General features: G+C 34.1%; 1 protein-coding gene across 9 annotated transcripts in view; it reads right to left on the bottom strand.

The window, feature by feature from the left end:
- Positions 1–19,204, bottom strand: part of bcar3 (BCAR3 adaptor protein, NSP family member) — a 146,677-nt gene that overhangs the window by 38,727 nt on the left and 88,746 nt on the right. The window contains exon 1 of one of the 9 annotated variants that reach the window (XM_005166888.6): positions 6,960–7,189. The exons of the other annotated variants lie outside the window; for them this stretch is intronic. Within the exon in view, the coding sequence (XP_005166945.1) occupies positions 6,960–7,043 (84 nt within the window). The 5' untranslated portion in view covers positions 7,044–7,189. Of the gene's footprint in view, positions 1–6,959; positions 7,190–19,204 lie in introns of those variants that run through there. 9 annotated transcript variants of the gene reach the window in all.

A 19,204-nucleotide genomic window follows, 5' to 3' on the forward strand; every position in this document is an offset into this window, starting at 1 on the left:
GATATTAAACACATCATGTGCTTTGTGGAATTATGATTGAATTCCTGATCCAAGCAACATATACTTTCTCTTGTCTCCCTCTGAAAGGTGAATGTTTGGGTGTTGAGTGATGGGACTGTGCCCGGCTGTGTCAGCATCTCTCCAGCAGCCTGTCATTCAGAGAGACTTCCCACTGTCCCGCTGCTCTGCTGAGATGTTATTTCTGCCACAGCCATGATACTTCTGCTCTGTTACACTGTCAGTCTGTGGGGGAACTGCTGCTGCAAGTTCAGCGTGTGGGATGTGTTCGGGAATAAGAGATTGATTTCAGCTCATTTCCATGAACCGATTTGTTCGGGTGCTCCAATAATGATTCACTGAATCATTCAATAGTGTTCTAGGAATTATCTGAGCATGTTTTATCACTATATAAGTTGTATAAATGAATGTTTTGTTAATTTAGTTTTGTGAAAATGCATGTGGCCCAGTGTTTTTTGTCATTCCATTCTAAGATCTGTCTGTTTACAGGGATCTTAAAGAAGTAGTTCACCCAGAAATGAAAATTCTGTCGTCATTTACTCACCTTTCAATTCTTTGAAACCTATTTGAGTTTTTTTTTTCTGTTAAAAACAGAAGAAGATATTTTGAAAAATGCTGGTTGCTGGGACTAGGGATGCTCACGTTAACCGATTAACCGTTAACCGAAAAGAAGAATTTTTAACCGATTAATGATATCAGTTAAACAGTTCAAATGATAATTTTTTTATTTTGTATTTTTTAAGGTTTGCTACATAAATTTGCAACACATATTTAACTTCACCAAATAAGCAAAATGAAAGGAGAGAAAAGAAAGGCATTGCTGGTCACAGTTTGACACACTCGAGTTGATGCCAAACCAGCGCTGATGGCCTCTCCTGGATCTGCATCATAAACACCTCGGTGTCTTTGCACAAGTGGAGAAAGAAGCAGCAAACTTTCTGAAAAATCCACTGCTTTACAAACAAGCCGGCCACAAGTTGAAGCATCAGGGTATTCATTTGGAAAATTGTTATTTATAGCTCTTTTAAAAGATCACTTTTTTAAAAATAGCCTACATAGTCTAACCTACCAATCAAACAAATCCAATGATTTTAGGCTACTTGATTTTTGCATAACAATAACTAGCACCAAATGAAAACTATAAAATATACAGTTGAAGTCAGAATTATTAAACCCCCTAAATTATTAGCCCAACTGTTTATTTTTTTCCCCAATTTCTGTTTAACGGAGAGAAGCTTTTTTCAACATATTTCTAAACATAATAGTTTTAATTACTCATTTCTAATAACTGATTTATTTAATCTTTGCCATGATGACAGAAAATAATATTTTACTAGATATTTTTCATGACACTTCTATACAGCTTAAAGTGACATTTAAAGGTTAATTAGGTTAACTAGGCAGGTTAGGGTAATTAGACAACTTATTGTATAATGATGGTTTGTTCTGTAGACTCTCTAAAAATATAGCTTAAAGGGGCTAATAATTTTTACCTTAAAATGTTTTTTTTATTTTTTATTTAAAACTGCTTTTATACTAGCTGAAATAAAACAAATAAGACTTTCTTAAGAAGAAAAAATAATATCAGATATACTGTGAAAATTTCCTTGCTCTGTTAAACATCATTTGGGAAATTATCCAAAATAATACTGATTTCAACTGTATGCAAATTAACGCAATACTACATGTAAAAAACAAAACTATTATATTGTATGCTTTAGTAGCCTAGACTTTGTAATAAAGTCAACCTATGTGCCTTGTTGTTTGACTTCTATCATCTGCAGTGCACACGCATGAACCGCAAGTGAGAGGAAATGAAAGCACAGAAGCTCTAAGGTAAAATCAGATTGTCAGCTTTAAGGTAAAATCAAAATGTTGACAGAGGTTTGTGAAATAAGAATTACAGCATAGCATTAATTAAATGGATATTTTTCATGGAGCCATTGATTTGAGCCTGCTATTTTTTATTTGATGGGGGAAAAACATGATTGGAGAAAACAGGCTATGCTGGTTCTTAGATAGGATTCAACAAGGGTTTTGGTTTTGTAATCTTAGTTTGAAATTTAAAATAAGTAGGGCGGGCCTGTTTATTTTATTCTTTCTATTTAGTCTATTATGTTTTTCTTTGGAAACACTGCAAGATATTCTGTTGTTAATATGTTCTGAATGCTGTCGTTCGGATTTTAAAAATAAATCAGTATTTTAAAATGCAACAGTTAATGTCACACAAAATAGACAAGTCAATTCATTTTTTATTAAATAATTATTTAGTATTAACTTACTGGTTAACGGTTAATATTTGGTTAACCAGCAGCAGTTGTCGGTTGGTAAAATGAAATGAAATGAGCATCCCTAGCTGGGACCCACTGACCTCTATAGTAATTATTTTTTTTACTATGAATGTTGATGGTTTGGATACCATCAGCTTGCAGTCTTTAAAATCTTTTGTGTTTAACAGAAGAAAGAAACTCATAGATTTTAAAATGACATGATGGAGAGTAAAAGATGAGGTCATTTTCTCTTTGAGAGAAAATTTTTACTTCAGCGCATTTTAAAAATGCTTATTGAAAGAATTACCATAAAAAACACCACATCTATTTTCAATTAAAGGTTAGATTAAAAAAAAAATTGTTTAAACACTAAATCATAAAAAAGAACCACCTCAAAAGAATGATTCATTCAACATTCATTACAGTCCGGTCAGGTGTTAATATACATCTCTGTAAAAAGACTAAGCCTGTTTATTTAAGGCAGGTTTGTCACGGTTTGAGTTTCAAACAATGTATACGCCTTTCACAGCTGTAATGTAGTCCACACCACCATTTTTTCCACAGCTGCCCTACACACTGACCAACATAAAGCCCCCAAGTTGTTTTCTCCATCGAGAAATTGACTTAAAAGTTGATCGCTGCCACATGAAGCATTGAAGGATGTTCTGTGAAAAACTTCCTCTCGAAAGAAAGAATCCATACATGAAACACCAACACTGCCCTCTCTGTCCCTCTAACTCCCACTGACCCCCAACACCATCCAAATGACCGGAAGTCTCCATGACAACCTTGTGCTATTTTTAGAAATGAGCCCAAAAAATGTGGACCAGACCCCAAGGTTTTCAAGAGACTCAAACCCAGAGAGCAAAAATCCACTGAATAAGCCTCCCAGACATGAGAATTAACAAACATTCTGCTGTTTTTGACAGATTTAGTCTTAGAATTCAAAAATATGGATGTTTTTTTGGTTAACATGCCAGGAATACAGCATCACCTTTCACGCAATTTTCAGTTTGATGTCACTTTCTAACATGCATTGCATTTAAGTGATTTTAGGATTATGAGTTGCCTGGGAATTGAACCCATGAGCAATAATTTATGAAAAAATCAACACTGTTGAATGACCATCTTACAGATGGTAGGGAAAGTATTCAGACCCCCTTAAATTTCACTCTTTCTTACAGTATATTCAAGCCATTTGCTATTGCTAATTCATTTTTCTCCTCATTAATTACACAGCACCTTATATCGACAGAAAAACACAGAATTGTTGACATTTTTGCAGATTTATTAAAAAAGAAAAACTGAAATATCACATGGCCCTAAGTTTTCAGACCTTATGCTCAGTATTTAGGAGTACCCATTTCATCCAATACAGCCATAAATCTTTTTGGGAAAGATGCAACAAAATTGTCACCTTGATTTCGGCATCCCCTGCCATTCCTCCTTGCAGATCCCCTCTAGTTCTGTCAGGTTGGATAGTAAATGTTGGTGGACAACCATTTTTAAGTCTCTCCAGAGATGCTCAAATGGGTTTAAGTCAGGGCTCTGGCTGGGCCATTTATAAACATACAGATGTGGCCATTAAAAATTTGATTTTTTAACCACGGCTCGCCTCATTTTGTTTTGCGGCTAGCCACGGCATGCTGTCAAACTCTCCTTGTAATTCAAATAAATAAATAAATATGTTGTGCTTCAGAGAACATCCACCAGGTGGCAAACTCCACTGTACAGATTACGTCAAGGTTATGTAATTACTCTGTTGCTCCAAACTTTAAACCTTGTTTTAAAATATGCAGGTTTACATTTAAACCATTATTTTGATCATGAATGTTTTTTATATTTAAGATACATAAACTTTAATATATATAACATGATGACTTTTATTCTGTCTCTCCAAAACTTTATTCAAAACTTACTTTTATAAATAAAAAAGAAAATTAAGTGCACTAAATCGTTAGATTGAGGGTTGTAGCAGCCTCTAGTAAACTTGCGTCTGCTAGGGAGTCTGTAAATATGTGACTTATCTGTTTTTTTCAAAGCATACAGTTTAGTCCATGTCTCTCTCGCAGCCATGCACTCCACACACATGCTGGACGGCTTAAGACCATGTGATATTTCAGTTTTTCTTTTACAAATCTGCAAAAATGTCAACAATTCTGAGTGACACATTTCTGTCAATTTGGGGTGCTGTGTGTACATTCATGAGGAAAATACAAAGAGTTAAAAAAATACAAAGAGTGAAACATTCAGGGTTCATGCACATTTGTGCAACATAAATTCCATGACTTTTCCCTGATTTTTTCCAAGACTTTCAAGTCTATTTTCATGACCTAATGTTTCATGCAATTGTCTACATATGCGTGATAAAAGAAAAACAATGCATGTTCAAATTTATTACAGCATCTCGTAAAACACACAACAATCTATTTAGTTTAAATTGATATTTATATCTATGTAAAACGGATTCAGATAATGCTTACACAGCATTAATAATGTAGGAGTGTGTGATTGGCCAATGACAGAAAAGAAGACAACTGACCTTTATTTGGGTATACAGATATCTGTTTTTCATTACTTTTTCCAAAACGTTATGGGTTTTTTGTTTTTCCAAAACTTTTCCAGGCCTGGAAAATGCCATGTCAAAATTCCATGACTTTTCCAGGTTTTACATGACTGTATGAACCCTGAACATTTAAGAGTGTCTGAATACTCTTCATACCCACTGCAACATCCAATGGTAATCTGAATTTAATGTGACCTCAAAACCTTCTTTTCTACAAGCATATTTGTAAGAATAACCAAAATGTCATTATTGTATGGGTCAAAATTATTATATTATAATCAAAAATCATTAGAACATCAAGTAAAAATCATGTTACATGAAGATTTATTTGTAAATATGCTTAATTTGTTAATATGTCAAATCTCTAATTACTAGTAATGGATTGTGAAGCTGTCAGTTGTGACTTTCTCAGTATTTAATCAGACGATTCCTAAGCCTATATAAACACCCTTCCATATAAGGGTATATAAGTTCCATATAACAGCCAACTTCGTTTTGAAGAATCCCCCCTTCCACCCCGACTCCTCCTTTTTTCCTAGATGGGTGACATGGTGGCCCAATGGTTAGCACTGTTCCTTCACAGCAAGAACGTCACTGGTTTTAGTCTTTACCAAACCAGCCGACATTTCTATGCAGAGTTTGCACATTCTCCCCGTGCACATGTGGGTATTCCCCAGGTTTCCTCCCACCGTCCAAAAACATGCAACTTAAGATAATTGACTAATCCAAATCGGCACCATTGACATGCTACTAGTAAGTAGTTATCTCTTAAGAACAATTGCTATCTGTTCATTAGCAACTACAGCAGGGGAGTTCTCGAGATCTACCTGAGCTCAAACTCCCCTCTCGCCTTGCAAACTGGAGGGAGCCCCGGGCTCGAGGATCTTATGAGCTTAGGGCTCTCTCCCGGGACAGCATGCCAAACAAGCTTTATAATCAATGAACAGATAAGTGTGAACTCGTGAAATTGATATTTATGACTGGTTTTGTGCTCTTGGATCACATATTAGAAATACGTTCTGAGTTTTTTTTCCAAATATGCACCACTTTATTGTCTTGTATTTTTTTGGATGGACCATAGATCAATAGTTCATGTGCCATTGGATAGCACCAAGAAAGAAGCAAACAGTCACACCTGCAGAGCCTGAGAGAAATATTTCAATCCACTCACACTGCATTTCATCCAATGCCAAAACCCCCCTGTAGTTTTAGTGTAACGTCAGTCTCTGAACATTCTTGCTATTAATAATCCATACATTTCAAACACGACCCGCTGGCTGCTCTAATGTTTCATTCCCACACCGGTTCCATATAAACCTGTAACAGCCTCCTGCGTGGCCACCAATTTTAAATATCGTCCCATAAATTCACTCAAGCCGACTCAAGCAGCTCTCTCTGTCCTCATCACATGATGCATTAGAAGAGCGAACAAAACCGCACGTGTTCACACTTACGATCCATTTAGAGATAAAAGATTTCAATCAATACTGGTTAAATGCTTTTCAAGACAACAAGGAGGATGGTGCGACTAAACAATTACAAGTCAATGGGAAGAAACACAAGTGAGCATGTGTGCTTGACACCTTCACTTACTATAATGAAAGAAAGCCATATATCTGACGGGCTCAGAGCTCTTCAGACTGCCAGAAGAAAAGTACATACAGACCTGCTTTTACGACACCTCACTATCAATCCCATCATTCCAACCCCTTTTCTTCTGCAGTGCTAATGTACAGATGCTTTCATGTCAACACTTTAAATAAAACTGGGTTGTTGTGGATCACATATGAACAAAAAATGTCATTTAAAGTGTTATTTTGAATTCAGTTGAAAATAATTATCAAATATTTGTCCATATTTGCGGTAAAGGGTTACAACAACCCAATATTTTAAGAGTGTTCATGATTCTAATATGTTATGCTTTATAAATGCTGTATATTTTACTGCTAATTTACATAAATTGTTTCATATTACAGTTATAAATATACAGTTGTTAAGATATAAAGAGTTTAAATAAATATATAACACATTTATCATATGGTTTAGATGCTAATAAAATGCATAAACACACACAGATGCGATTTTTTTAGAAAGCTTCCACTCACCTTAGCTCCAATAACGGAGCTTTTCTGATAGAAACAGCACAAAGCTGCTGTGATGGTCCTTAAAATATTGCATCTCTCAGACATCTCTCTTGTTTCAGCGAAAACACTCTAGCAAGCTTCAGCCTCCAAAACTTACTGCCTTCTATCTGCCATGAATGAGAGCATGTTAGCTGCCCGGCGTCTGTCTGTATGCGTGTGTGTGAACTCTCTCTGCTCAAGTGTGTGTGTGCATGTGTTTTTTGCGCTCAGCAGTGCATATGCTGCTCCATGCTGTTGCTCTCACCCCCGGGCAGCCCATGTAAGGAGCCCTGCTAAACTCCACGTGATACGGCTCTCAGCCAATCAGGGTACAGCCATCTGCATGAGCGCCACACACAGCAAACCCCCCCTTTCCTCAAAAACAGCTTGACAGAAAATAGATGGGAAAGAAAGATACTCTGATTATATTTCTTAAAATCCTTACGTTTCCTCTTAGAAATCCTACATTTCTATGTTAAAAGATAATTAGTGATGGAGTGAAGATAAAATTTAACTATTTAAAGATTTTTCTGTCATTATTTGTGTTCTGTTGCCCAATTAACAGAAGGGAATTATATGCACACACATACAGTCGAAGTCAGAATTATTAGCCCCCTGTTGATTTTTTTCCCCAATTTCTGCTGAGAAGATTCTTTTCCACACATTTCTAAACATAATAGTTTTAGTAACTCATCTCTAATAACTGATTTATTTTATCTATGCCATTATGACAGTCAATAATATTTGACTAGATCTTTTTCAAGATACTTCTATACAACTTAAAGTGACATTTTAAGGCTTAACTAAGTTAATTAGATTAACTATAGGCAAGATAGAGTAATTAAGTTATTGTATAACGATGGTTTGTTCTGTAGACTATCGAAAAAATATATAGCTTAAAGGGGCTAATAATTTTGACCTCAAATTATTAAAAAAAATTTTAATCTGCTGTTAATTTTTTTTAAAACAAGTAAGACTTTTGCCAGAAGAAAAAACATTATCAGACATCCTGTAAAATTTCCCTGCTCTGTTAAACATCATTTGGGAAATATTAAAAAAAGAAAAAACAATTAAAAAGGGTATAATAATTCTGACTTCAACTGTATATAGGTCAGATGGGTCAAAGAAATAAATAATATATTAAATGTGAAGTGAGTGCTATAATGTTTATGTAAAAGTTATATAAAAAATAAAAGATGTAAAAGTAAAAAATGTTGGTGAATGATTTGCCATCATTTTTCATGTAAAGATGACTTATTCTCACCTGTACTTCCAATGCAAACTCACATCAATTCATAATTCTTTAATTTATTGTTAATTCATACTAATGTGTACATCTTATTGCTACATTTTTAGGTTTGGGGGAACACCTCCTTTTTAAAAATCATATGCTCTCATACAAATGAAATGTCATGAATTAGTCATTTTTCTGACAATATTTAAATTATTATTTTATTCCAGACATTGGGTCCAACTGCACAAAAGACAAACAAACAAAACAATACAAACCACACAAAAGACAATATTTCAATTAAGGTGACTGAAAACGCATCCCAGTACACCTAGGATTTATCAATAACTTTAAAATGCTATTCTGAGAATTCTCCAACCAACAAATAAACTTCTAGATCAAATTTCTCTTCAAAGCAAAAAATTATTGATCGCTTGTATTACAAAATATTTCACTTGCACTACACCATCTATGTGTTTTAGTAGTTTTGTTTCTTTATGAGATCACGCTGGTAATTCTGTAATATCAAGTATAAGTGGTAAATTACATTTTTTAATTGGATTAAATTTAAAATGAATAACCTATTGCTGACAAATGTGTAAAACCTTGAGATTTGAATGATACAGGCAAAGTTTATGTCAGTTATTTTATTATTTTGGAGCTGCACTGTGATCCATAAATAGTCAGCAAATGACTCCTGTTCTAAATTAGTTTGACAAGATGAGTTTGATATGCAAATTATTGTTGCACCGAATGACATCTTAGTACCTATTGTTAATCTTGTGTGTCTAATCCTAGTGTCTAATGTAAATCATGGTTAAAAAAAACAAAACAAAAAACAGTTTTTCTCAGAGAAATTAAACTTGTATTGTTTTGATACTCGAAACTCAAATATAGTGCCTATAGAAACCATCATACCGTGATGATGATTTTCTGTAGGCACTGTGTGTGCTGAGTTTCTTACGTTTTGACTTAAATAATGGTTTTGATCAAATCTGTTAAATAGAGTTTAAAATATCACATGACTTAAAACCCATCTGTTTAACTGTGCCTTTACTGAATGAGCACTGTGCTACGTCCCACAGACGTATATTATGTGATTCTTTTTCATTCATTTAAAACCTGTTTTAACACATTTTAATCTGTTTTTAATCATTTTTATTCTATGTTATTCTATGTTCTGTCTTTTTTGTTCTTATACTTGTTTCTTTTATTCTTGTTTATGTAAGGCACTTTAAATGACCATTGTGTATGAAATGTGCTATATAAATGAGCATTCCTTGCCATGACTAGTAGCTGAATGTACACTAATCTGAGATCTGATGGAGCACTTTTTACAGTGTAATTGTACATATGAATTTGAATGATGTTATTATGATTATTATTCATTTTGTCATTGTTATTATAGTGATAGGCGGCATGGTGGCGCACTGGGTAGCGCTGTCGCCTCACAGCAAGAAGGTTGCTGGTACGAGCCTTGGCTGGGTCAGTTTGCATTGCTCTGGTTCCCTCACAAGTCCAAAGACATGCGCTATAGGTGAATTGGGTAAGCTAATTTGTCCGTAGTCTGAATGAGAGTGTATGGGTGTTTCCCAGTGATGGGTTGCAGCTGGAAGAGCTTCCGCTGCGTAAAACATGTGCATGATAAGTTGGCGGTTCATTCCGCTGTGGCGACCCCAGATTAATAAAGGGACTAAGCTAAAAAGAAAATGAATTAATAAATGAAATTATAGTGATATACTATTATTTAATAAAAGATCATCTAAATATTAGTTTATCAATGTAACCTTTAACAAAAGCACTGTATGCCATACCATACTGTATTCATACTAACCTGAACAGCAGCAGTTTCAATTTACTAGAACTACACCAGCATCCTGGCGCTCTCCTGTCTTCCTGATTTGCTGGAATGCTCCACAGTTTGAGACATTAAGGCTTTTACTCTTCATCTATTTTCAGCTGTTTGACTCAATCTTCATTGTGAAGAAAGATGAACTGAGCTGAACTGCTCGGTGGAATCGAGCCAACAGTGTTACCAAAATCTGCAACATTGTGTAAACTCACGTTCCTGTTTTAAAAGAGTCACATATTTAGTTTACACCGAAACAGAACAAAGCTGCCAGTGCACATTGCCCGTAAAGTAGAGCATGCTGGGAGACAATCTGATTTCGAGCAATTCAGTGATACGAGAGAGCGCTGTTTATCACTAATGACATTTGAAATTAATCTGGGCAGACGGGACAGCGCATCTCCCGTGGAGGACTTCTGCAGTGTTTTCCAGGCAGTGGTGATGCTGTGTGACAGCTCTGTGTCTGTCTCAGCTCCAGCGGGGGGCTCACCATCAGCAGGGGGCTCATATGTAAAAGCACAGTCAGTCCCCCAGCTGGGACTGTCCTGACCCTGAGAGGAGAGTCCGGCTGAGCCTGAAGGGTCCCAGACGGCTAAATTCACTCGCTTCTCCCACTGGGGTTTGAATAACAGGGCTACTCTGTCTCTTAGTCACATACTAACGGCACTTAGTGTTATTGCGGCTACTTGGGGAACTGGAGGGGCTTTTGTTGAGAGGGCTGATGGTGGCTTTCTCTTGATTAACCGATTTGTTAACAGCATTATGAGTTGTGTCATTTCCAGGGACCGAAACACCCAGCCCTGAAGAAAAGAGTCAGTGAGTGAAAAGAAGCATTGGGGAACCAGTGCGTTTAGAAGACAGAGGAGAATTCATGTTTCCAGACCATTTCACCACACTGAACAAGAGCGCATAGAGTGTGAGGTGAGACTATATGTGTGTTTTTTATGTTATTTGTAACACCCTAAAAAATAATATGAATATTATATTTTTACATTTATTGTTTATTTTAATAATTGTTATACAGCAGCACACTAACAGAATGAAGTTAAATTATAATTTGAGCAGCGTCGTCTTAATTACAGTTGGTAAAAATGTGTTTGTCTATTTTATTACAACAATTATCAATTATAATATCTATAATAATTCAAAGATATCTATGCCAACCTTCTTAATCTATGTCTATATCTATGTTTCAACCTTCTTAAAAACTACTTCAATTATTGAAACTTAAAAACTGCTTCAGATTAGTCTTTCTCAAGCCACAATAAATTTTGGGTATGAACTTTACTTTTCTAGTTGAATTTTGTCGCAGTCAGGCTCATTTTTCATGAATAAATGGTTAAAACAATGTTTTGCATTTATGACTGATTATTTGAGTTATAGCACTGTTGAAAATGTATAATTTTGTGAATTTTATTTAACTTTCCACAATATTTCTGTACAGTTTCATATTAAATATTATAAGCTCAAGAAAATACAGAAAACCTACTCTAAAATTACAGCAAAAAAAAAAATTAATTATGGAAAATTTCTGTAATTTAACGTCCATTTTATAGTTTTTTTTCAGCAGCTAAGGTTTCTGAAAAAAAAACTAATAATAAATAAAATAAATAATTTAAATACAAATATATATATATATATATATATATATATATATATATATATATATATATATATATATATATATATATATATATATTTTTTTTTTTTTTTTTACGTTAAATTTCTGTAATTTAAAATCCATTATTTTCGGTTCTGTAATTTAACAGCCGTTTTTTACGGTAGGCTAAATTTCTGTAATTTAACATACGTTATTTTACAGTAGGCTTAATTTCAGAAATTTAACAGTTGTAATTTCACGGTAATTTAACTCCAGCTGTCAGAAAAAAGGAAAATAACAGATTTTATTGATTATATATTATCAATAAATTATATAATAAATAAATTATATAATCAATAAGTTATATTGATTATATATAATCAATAAATGATTATATATAATCATTTTTGCAATTTGAGTTATAGATCAAATTGTGTAAAGCAAAACTAATAATAATCATAACAATAATAATGCTAATAATAATAAGGACCATGACAGTAAGTGAAAATGCTTATTTGTCTTGTATATTTTAAATTTTTACATTTTTTTCATTAATTATTATAAAGCAGCACAATATTCTAAGGAATATTAGAATTCTAATGAATTAAAATGAATATTTTACAGAGCATTGCTTTGATGACAACAACACTTGAGCTGCAAAACTCAATAGTTCACAAAAAAGCCAATAATCACATTCGTCAGCATGATTTGACGTGACACAAACTGTGTTTTTGCTTCAGTGGACACAAGAACATCTGATCGTCTGTGCAGAGTTCACTTTATCACTCAATGATGATGCATTAAATATAGTGTTGAATATAAAATGTCTTCAACATTACACTGTTCGGTAGTTTGAAAATCAGTCCCTAATTTTCACTGTGAACATTTGAACCTTGTGCATTAGTTTAAATGACCAACAAAAGTTAGTGTGTGTAGAAAGTGTAAAGCTTCTCTCAGTTAATCATTAGAAAGTCCAGCACACTCCAGCATCATTCTTGGATGCAAACAGTTGGATGTCTAAATCAGCAGATTTGTTTTGTTTCTCCCAGATTGCTCTTAAGATGTAAACAAAAGCATTATGTTTTGGCTGGCTCTGCACCCTCGGCCCAGCGCTGGAATGTTCTCCCTGAGAGTGAGCTCTAAACTACCTCATTACACTCAATAAAACCAGCAAAAGCCTGTGAGCAAATCTGCTTTTCCACAGTCTGCTAAAGAAAGAGCCAGCGTGATGTTTTTGTGCATGAGAGCAAAAAATAAACCTTAAATACATGCCTGACCTCACTTCTGCTGGAGACTGTAGTTCAGTAGTTAAAGAGGTAGGATGAATTATTCGAGGAATAAATTTGTCTGAAGTGAGCCCAACAGTGACACCAGTCACAGAATTTAGATTTCATCCACTTATTTGAACATTTAGGATTTTTTTCTTCCCACTGAGTTTCTTAATTTATATTATATTATATGATATTTTTCCTTATTTTATATTTATAAAATAAATAGCTTTATTCTAATAATTTGTGTTTTATTCATTTAATATTACTTATATTTGTTTTGTTATATATATATATATATATATATATATATATATATATATATATATATATATATTTTTTTTTTTTTTATTGATTTATTTTCATTTTGATTATTTATTATACATATTTAATTCTTTTAATTTTTTATTACAAATTGATTATTTTAATATGTATCATTTTTTGATTTAATACTATTTGTTTTCTCAATATAATTCATATATAAATATAATTTATATATATATATATATATATATATATATATATATATATATATATATATATATATATATATATACATTTTTCTTGTATACTTTATCATGCATTTTATTAATATATACACCGATTTTTCTTTTCAGTGCTGCAGTGGCGCAGCAGGTAGTGCTGTTGCCTCAGCAAAAAGGTCACTGGTTCGAGCCTCTTTTCTTTCTAAAGAGCATTTCTTTGTGGAGTTTGCATGTTCTTCTTGCGTTCGCGTGGGTTTCTTCCACAAGTCCAAAGACGTGGTACAGGTGAATTGGGTAAGCTAAATTCTTCGTAGTGTATGAGTGTAAATGGATGTTTTCCAGTGATTGGTTGTGGCTGGAAGGGCCATCTGCTGTGTAAAAAATGTGCTGGATAAGTTGGTAAGCCTAGATTAATAAAGGGACTAAGCCGTAAAGAAAAGGAATGAATGAATGATTTTAATTTTTAAGTAGAGTTGTAGTTTAGACTATACACTTTTTAAATAAATTAAGTTTTTTCTTCCCACTAAGTTTCTTAGATTATATTGCAATATTAATATCATATAGATTCATATACTTATTGTATTTTTTCTGTATTTTATTATTTAGAATGTAATTAAACTTCAGTCTCTTAGATAACTCACAGTGTGTTGCAGTGCACAGTAATGAACACTAGAGGGTGTTGTGTCTCAGTAATAATCACTGTGAGCTTTACTGACTGCTGTTAAACAGATGCTTTCCTCATGGTTCTCCATAGAGATCCTCAACTGATGTTCAGGTAATCATCTAGATGCGCAAAACACCTTCCTGTTCATTTGGCTTGGTAAGTAATTTGGCTTTCTTTTCTCTATGTAATCTGTAAATGACTCACTAAAGTATAATCATTTTTGTTTCAAGTTTATAGCCGTATAGAAATCTCCCTTGAATGTGATCAACACTGACAAGGGACAGTCAAGCGATGCCCGAGGACCAGATTTTACAACAGTGTCTCCTGAGGTAAAGATCTAAAAATACTGCCTTTAATATCAGCACATTAAGCTCTGGAACACAAGCCAAAGCATTATGTTATAAAAACTGGAGCTTTACCTGCAGGGAACTCACCACATGCTATTTCATTTAGGACTTAATAAAATATCTGGATATACAACAATGCATGCATCAGGACATATAAACGCAAAACAATAAGTTGTAACATTTTTTAGGGTTAAAATGCTTACTTAAAATAGAAAGATGTATGTATCTTAGAAGTATGTATTTCTGATGACACATGAGATCCATTTCCTTGTTCTTTTAAGGAACTGTTTCTTTTAGGGAATGGAAAGATTGTTTAAAAAGTGAAGTACAGCACTTGAACTTTTACTTCAGTCCTACTTCATAAACTGTCCTTTTTTATGTTTATTTAAATGCAGGGAATTACGTTTAGTAGAGGTTAATTTATAACAACCAATGCAAAGCAATGACATTTCCTTTCCACTTATTAACCCTCAATTGGGTCCCAAACTTTTTTTGTTGTTGAACACAAAGAATTTATATATTTTTATTTTATTTATGAATATTTTTTAAACAGGAAAATAAAAAGAAATTTTTTCCCAACTGGTCCTCTATGAGTAAAAGCAATCACAATTACACCTAAAAATAAATAAACAAATAAAGACTGACATTAGATTTAAACAGTAAAGGTTTTGAACTCTATTTTCTAATAACAGATTTATTTAATTACTTGTGCATGGGAAAATGTTAAATAGTACTATTAAAGCCTTATTAAAAATAAAATGTTGAATTAAAACTAATCCAAAAATATAAATACTATATTTAATTATATTAATAAAGGCAAATAAAATTGTTATAATCATTAAAAGTTACAAATACCTCTTATAGGGTCAAGGCTTGTATCAATTTAAATCATTGATGTTTTTGATTTGATGACACTGCACCCTCTTGCCTCCACCTATTTCTGAAGGTCTACATCCCCTCCAGGAGCCTCTGGTCAGTGAGTGAGTGCCACCTTGTGGTACCATCACAGAGACTCTTTAAGTCACTATTCCAAAACCTTTTTATTCAATGTTCCTCACTGGTGGAATGATTTTCCCATTCCCTCATGGACTGCTGATTCACTAATATTTAAGCACAACTAAGATCCCATCCCTGTGAACAAAACCAGGACTCTTTGCTGAAGTTGAGTGGGAGAACCAAATAGGCGAGCAGGAGGAAAAAAACATAAAATATGGATGCAGGTCAAAATAAAAATGATTTGGTGCCAAAGATAAATTCAACGTAAGTGGTTTGGGAGTATTTTGGATTCAGGAGAAAGGATGTGTCACAGAGCAAGGTAATTTGCAAGACTTGTGAAATGATTATTCCAACAAAACGGAGCAATACTACAAATCTGTTCCAACACTTAAAACAGCTGCATAAAAAACTCATGATCAATGCATGTCGATAAAGTCAATCGAAACCAACAAAAGCATACATCAAAGCCAGCCCAAACAGACTGAGCAAGTATCCATTGTTCAAGCATTTGCGAGCATCGTGCCTTATAAGTAATGGTCAAAACTGCAGAAAAAAAATTATCGACTCAATCACCTATCATATATGCAAAGATATGATGCCTGCGCACATCGTCAGTACAGACGGCGCCCGAAGACAAATACAAACACTTGACAAAAGATACCAGCTGCCATCTCGCACTCCTTTCACACGATTTGCTATTCCCGAAATGTATGAGAAATGTAAGGTGGGCGTTGAACACGATCTCAAGCAGGTTTACTTCGCCACGACCACAGATATGTGGTCCAGCAGAACAATGGAGCCGTACATAAGTTTAACGGTTCACTATGTAAATGACAACTTTGAAATGAAAATTCGATGTTTGCAAACAGCATTTTTCCCAGAAGATCACAGTGGAGAAAATATGTCTAAAGGTTTAAAAGAAGCTTTAGCATCATGGGGACTTTGTGAGGAGCAACAAGTGGCTATGACCACATTTTTGTTCACACATACAGTTTTGTTTATTAAACTTAATACTATGTTATTTCATTGTGAAATGTTTTAGTATGCACTTTTTGTACACTGAATACATTTAGAATGTATGTAGCTTGTTTGAAAAAGCAAACACAGTGGCAAATAAGTCGCAATATTCATTCATAAAATCGCTATATAGCCTAATTATTTTGTTTATATTGCACAGCCCTACTTGCGATGCGCCTTTGCCATTTGCAATGCATAAAAACATTGTTTTCCAGCCGCACTTTATTCTCAAAATGTATAGTTTGTCTAATGTGACGTACACAAACTATATAGTTTACTATGACCAGGGACAATCAGTCAGCACAGTCGTCCCTCCACAGTAAAAAGCGACATTTTGTGTCTGCCAGTTGGTTTACTTGCGGGAGTTCCACTGGCATTTTCCCGCACGTTAATTGTTACCAATCGAAAAGCAGTTTAGGAAATGCTTTCAATAGTATCTGGCCTATTCACCTTATTCTTCACCGACAAGCGGGTGCAGCCATTTGAATCTTTTTGGCGTGAGACTTCCGGTCTCATTCAATTCCATTCATTTCTCATTCCATTCATGCTCGTTTCGCTGTTTGATGTTGCAAACTGATATTTCCTTATTACATTATTCTACTTGGTCTGTATACTAATGCAAACATTTGTTTGTAGAGCAAGTAGTTTGACCGTTTTCTGCCGTTTATTATTCCTAGCTATTTCTCCCATAGGCGACTGAATCGGAAGTTCTAAGACAATCGCGAAAACAGGCGCACTTCCGCATTTTAGAATAAGGTCAATAAGTGGTGTGGATTTTGTCACGTGACTGCATTTTGGTTCTTTTTGAATGGTTCAGACTAAAGCAGTGTTGTGTGAAAAAGACCCAAAAACGGCAGAAAAATGCTACAATGTATGATTTGTTGCCCTTGGTCCACACCAAATTAACTAAACCACAGATGCGAAAGCACCCTAACAGACACTTGCACCTGTTTTTGCACATTTGCACCTGACACCTTCTTACAATCACTGTATATCTATATTAAAGAAACGTGCATTTATGAAGTGTGCTTCACAAAGTTGAATGGGCTTGACAAACCACCAGTAGAAACACTCTTCTCTCTATAAAAAACACTTCCTCATCCTTACTCGAGCACTTAATTCTCTGAGCACTAAGTTTGTTTGTATAATTAGCACTTCTTGTGTGTATTGCTTCTTCTTTTTGAATCACTAAATGCCTCCTCAATTGTAAGTGGCTCCGGTCAAAAGCATCTGCTAAATGACAGTGCAAATGTGAATAAAAACACTAAATGTATTTAAATTGATATACAACAAACACTTCATATAATGACACAATTTGGAATATTGGAATTTGTGAAATGTAACTGAAATTCATACAGTATGTTTGTTTATTGTTAACCACAACAGACCTAATATTTCCACCCCAGGCTCATTGGAAATATGTGCCTCAGCCAACAGTTTTTCTAAATGTGAAATAGATTAGTAATATGGTACGTTTAGTAATACGTTTCAGACACACATACAACTAATAGCGTTTTCAAAAGAAAATAGAACAGAAAAAAACAGTTGACTGACATCTTTATCACTTTTCTTCCTCCACAAGTGTCAGCAAGTGTATGTGTGTATGAATCAGTGCTGATGGTGTACTCTAACAGTAAGGGTGGTTCTGTCAGTGTCCCCATGTTTCGTGTCTCTCTCATCATTTAAGGGCCGGAAAAAGCCTCTGAATGGTCCTTCTCGGGTCTGTCTGTGTTCTCGGTTGTGTTCTGGCTGGAGTGTGTGTTCAGAGAGGGTACAGGCCTGTTAAAGAGGTCTTTCTGTGGGCTCTCGGGGCAGCAGATCCCACAGAGAGAACAGTGCTTCATTGTTCCTGTAAAGCTCTTTCATGAGAGCTTAGCAGCTTACTGAGGAACTGTGTGTGTGTTCACCATCAGACCATCAAGAGTGAAAAACTATAAAATATGTGTACATGCATGTGTGTATGATTTGATGTGGAAAGAATGTATTGTTTCACTTCTTATCATCCAAATTATTTAGTGTTTTTATGTAGCATCCTGCAGAACTGCAAATTAGATGGTAATTATTAACGTTTATTTAAATGTTAAAAAAGAACAAAGATTGCAAGAACAAATTAGTTTTAGAAAAAAATAACACTAAAATTAGGACACAATATATTTATGTAATAATATGAATTATTAGTAGTGGTGTAACGGTTTGGATCACATTATGTTTTGTTTTTTTTGGTCACAGATTGGACCCTTTTTCGGATCAGCCAAAAGGGGAGGAGACAAATCTAATTTGCTTTTCGTTATTACAAAAACAGTACTGCAAGACACTTTTGGTTTTAACAAACAAAACTTAGAACCTGTAATTTTATTACAAATAAAATAAAAGTATTTAGAAATAAATTCTAAAATATTCAGAACTGTAAAAAATTTACCGTAACTATTACTGTTGCTGGTTACGCTTAATGTATAAATCTGACATTATAACTATATATCACTATATATAGTACTATATATCATCATTTTATATCACTTATAAAACTTCATGTTTCATTGCTAGACGGATCAATTTTGAAGAATTATTCAGTGGCATATTTTTCATGGCTGGTTGTGCCACTTATTTGTTAAATCATGTAACTGCACATGATGGTTATTTTGATCTTTACCATAAACATCAGTGGTTTTATCTAAACTATAAACTGTTATCTCTTGATTTTTGCATTTTTCAAACACAGATTTGAATACAGCGATTCGAAAGATTAATAAACATATGCAAATCCACCATC

The sequence above is a fragment of the Danio rerio genome, chromosome 8 (assembly GCF_049306965.1).
Source record: "Danio rerio strain Tuebingen ecotype United States chromosome 8, GRCz12tu, whole genome shotgun sequence".
Classification (NCBI taxonomy): domain Eukaryota; kingdom Metazoa; phylum Chordata; class Actinopteri; order Cypriniformes; family Danionidae; genus Danio; species Danio rerio.